General features: G+C 40.0%; 1 protein-coding gene across 1 annotated transcript in view; it reads left to right on the top strand.

The window, feature by feature from the left end:
- The window catches only part of LOC107579304 (glycosyltransferase-like protein LARGE1), a gene marked incomplete at both ends in the record, with an annotated part of 4461 nt that extends 2365 nt beyond the window's left edge, over nt 1–2096 (top strand). The window contains 6 exons of the mRNA XM_016265149.1: nt 31–101; nt 627–731; nt 926–1038; nt 1319–1444; nt 1647–1802; nt 1933–2096. Coding sequence (XP_016120635.1) covers nt 31–101; nt 627–731; nt 926–1038; nt 1319–1444; nt 1647–1802; nt 1933–2096 — 735 coding nt within the window. The remainder of the gene's footprint in view (nt 1–30; nt 102–626; nt 732–925; nt 1039–1318; nt 1445–1646; nt 1803–1932) is intronic.
- Nucleotides 2097–2394: the final 298 nt, after the last annotated feature.

The raw sequence follows: 2394 nt of genomic DNA, 5'->3' as shown, positions 1-2394 counted from the left end.
GACTAACTACATTTGATCTTATGCCTGAAGCTTTATCAACAGAGCAATGGCCCGTGACTGGCATATGCACACATCACCAGCCAAATACGGGTTGGCGAACTGTACCGGCCTTTGACGTGAAATCCTGTTGCTTAGAAACAACGACACACTGTTGTTGAATACATTTGATTACTGTGTCTTGAAGAATGTATGCTAGGAAAGCTAGAGCTGTCCTTGTCTTATTGACCATTTGTTCTGATCTTCATGTCATGTGGTGTGACTCCCCAAACTACTTTTTACCTGAAAAACTATTTTTATTTTTTTTGATGTATACACTCACATTTATTCAATGTGTAAGGGAAAATACTTTTTTACTTGATACTGGGCACCACATGACATTTTTAGAGTTGAAAATATTACTGTAGTTTTCCAAAACCATATGAATCCAACGTGAATACAAAATAGTAAATTTGTTTTAAAGCAGATTTTTAAAAGATTTTTCCTTTTCCTATGTCGTTGACTAAAACACACGTGAGAGCTTGAATGAACTGCACAGATTTTTGTCCATAGTTCACCATAACTTAGATGCTACCGATCAGTCAATACAGACGCACTGATGTCACTATGGGGGTGTTTGTGCATTTCAGGTCAGCAGGTTCTTGGTTTGGTGGAGAATCAGAGTGATTGGTACCTGGGGAACCTGTGGAAGAACCATCGGCCATGGCCAGCGCTAGGCAGAGGCTTTAACACCGGTACGCCAGCCAGGTTTCTGATTATCTGGCTTATCTGAAGGGGAAGACCAGTTTTAAAACAAACACTAAAGTTCCTGATGAATTAAATCATGTTTTTGTGATTTTGAACTGGACAATGACATTATTTTATAAGTGTTAATTAGTGTAATGGCCAACAAATGATGATTTTTGATTTTGCAACAATGATTTTGAAGGTGTGATTCTGCTGTTGTTGGATCGATTGAGGAAGCTAAAGTGGGAGCAGATGTGGCGGCTGACGGCAGAGAGAGAGCTCATGAGCATGCTGTCTACATCACTCGCTGATCAGGTAAACACATAAGCTCTGTTTTAATCTGACCTGCTGTCTACTTAAGACAGGAGAACATAATGTATTGTGCAACTCACTAGAGACATTGGTATGATGAATGCATCATACAAATAGTATCTCATGAGAAGCACATGGGAGACTCTAGAGTTTGATGTTATAAAGTCGCTAAGCTAAACCTGAGATACCTACTAAACATATGGAACACAAACATTGGGTGAAATATATTTTAAATTAAAGGAACTTCATATCAAAATGACAGTTGACAATATTGTGCCTGCAGGACATCTTCAATGCTGTGATCAAGCAGAACCCATTCCTGGTGCACCAGCTGCCCTGCTTTTGGAATGTTCAGCTATCGGATCACACCCGCTCCGAAAAGTGCTACAAAGATGTGTCCGACCTCAAGGTGACATCATTGTGGAGACAAAAATGGGAGCTCGCACTTATGCTAGAAGACAAACAACAATTTCTTCTGTAGCTGCCCCGTATATGTATATGTGTGCTTAATATAGAATTGTTACTTCTGCATAAAGAAACGCAAGCAGTTCAGTTTGAGACAGAGGTCAAGCAGGGTCCACATTTCTGAACATCTTCATCTGATTGTGCAGGTGATTCACTGGAACTCTCCGAAGAAACTGCGTGTTAAGAACAAACATGTGGAGTTCTTCAGGAATCTCTATCTGACATTCCTGGAGTATGATGGGAATCTGCTGAGGCGAGAGCTCTTTGGCTGTCCCAGCGAAACGGACCACAACTCAGAGAATGTGAGTTTCACTTCACTGTGCTTCATGTGGGCAACTGCTGCTTTTATTGTTTCAGAGGTCTGCAATGATTTGTTTTGTTTTGTTCAGGCAGCATGATGAAATAACACTTGTTTTCTTAATATCCTTGCAGCTCCAAAAGACCCTGTCTGAGCTGGATGAAGATGACCCATGTTATGAGTTTCGTCGGGAGCGCTTCACAGTCCACCGCACACATGTCTATTTCCTGCACTATGAGTACGAACCAGCCTTGGATAACACTGACGTGACACTGGTGGCCCAGCTGTCTATGGACAGGTAAGAAAACACACTTACATTTACTTTATATAAAGACGCACATATCACATCACCAGCAGATATTTAATACATGATGCTAAATAGAGCCTTTTATAAGGCACATTAAATCAAGTTGATCAAAACTTCCTGGAGGATGATGTCATTTAAGAGCTTTCAAAGAAATATTTGGGTCCGTTTATACAAGCTAAGCTCAGTCGACAGCATTTGCAGCATAATGTTGATTAACAAAAAGTAATTTAATTTGTCCCTTGTTGTTTTTAAAGGAAAAAAAAAAGAAAAAACCTAGATTAGAGTGATA

This window comes from Sinocyclocheilus grahami, unplaced genomic scaffold, assembly GCF_001515645.1.
Source record: "Sinocyclocheilus grahami isolate Dianchi unplaced genomic scaffold, SAMN03320097.WGS_v1.1 scaffold16408.1, whole genome shotgun sequence".
Taxonomy (NCBI): Eukaryota; Metazoa; Chordata; class Actinopteri; order Cypriniformes; family Cyprinidae; genus Sinocyclocheilus; species Sinocyclocheilus grahami.
Note: the sequence above shows the minus strand (reverse complement) of the source record. Positions and strands in the feature narration are given on the sequence as shown.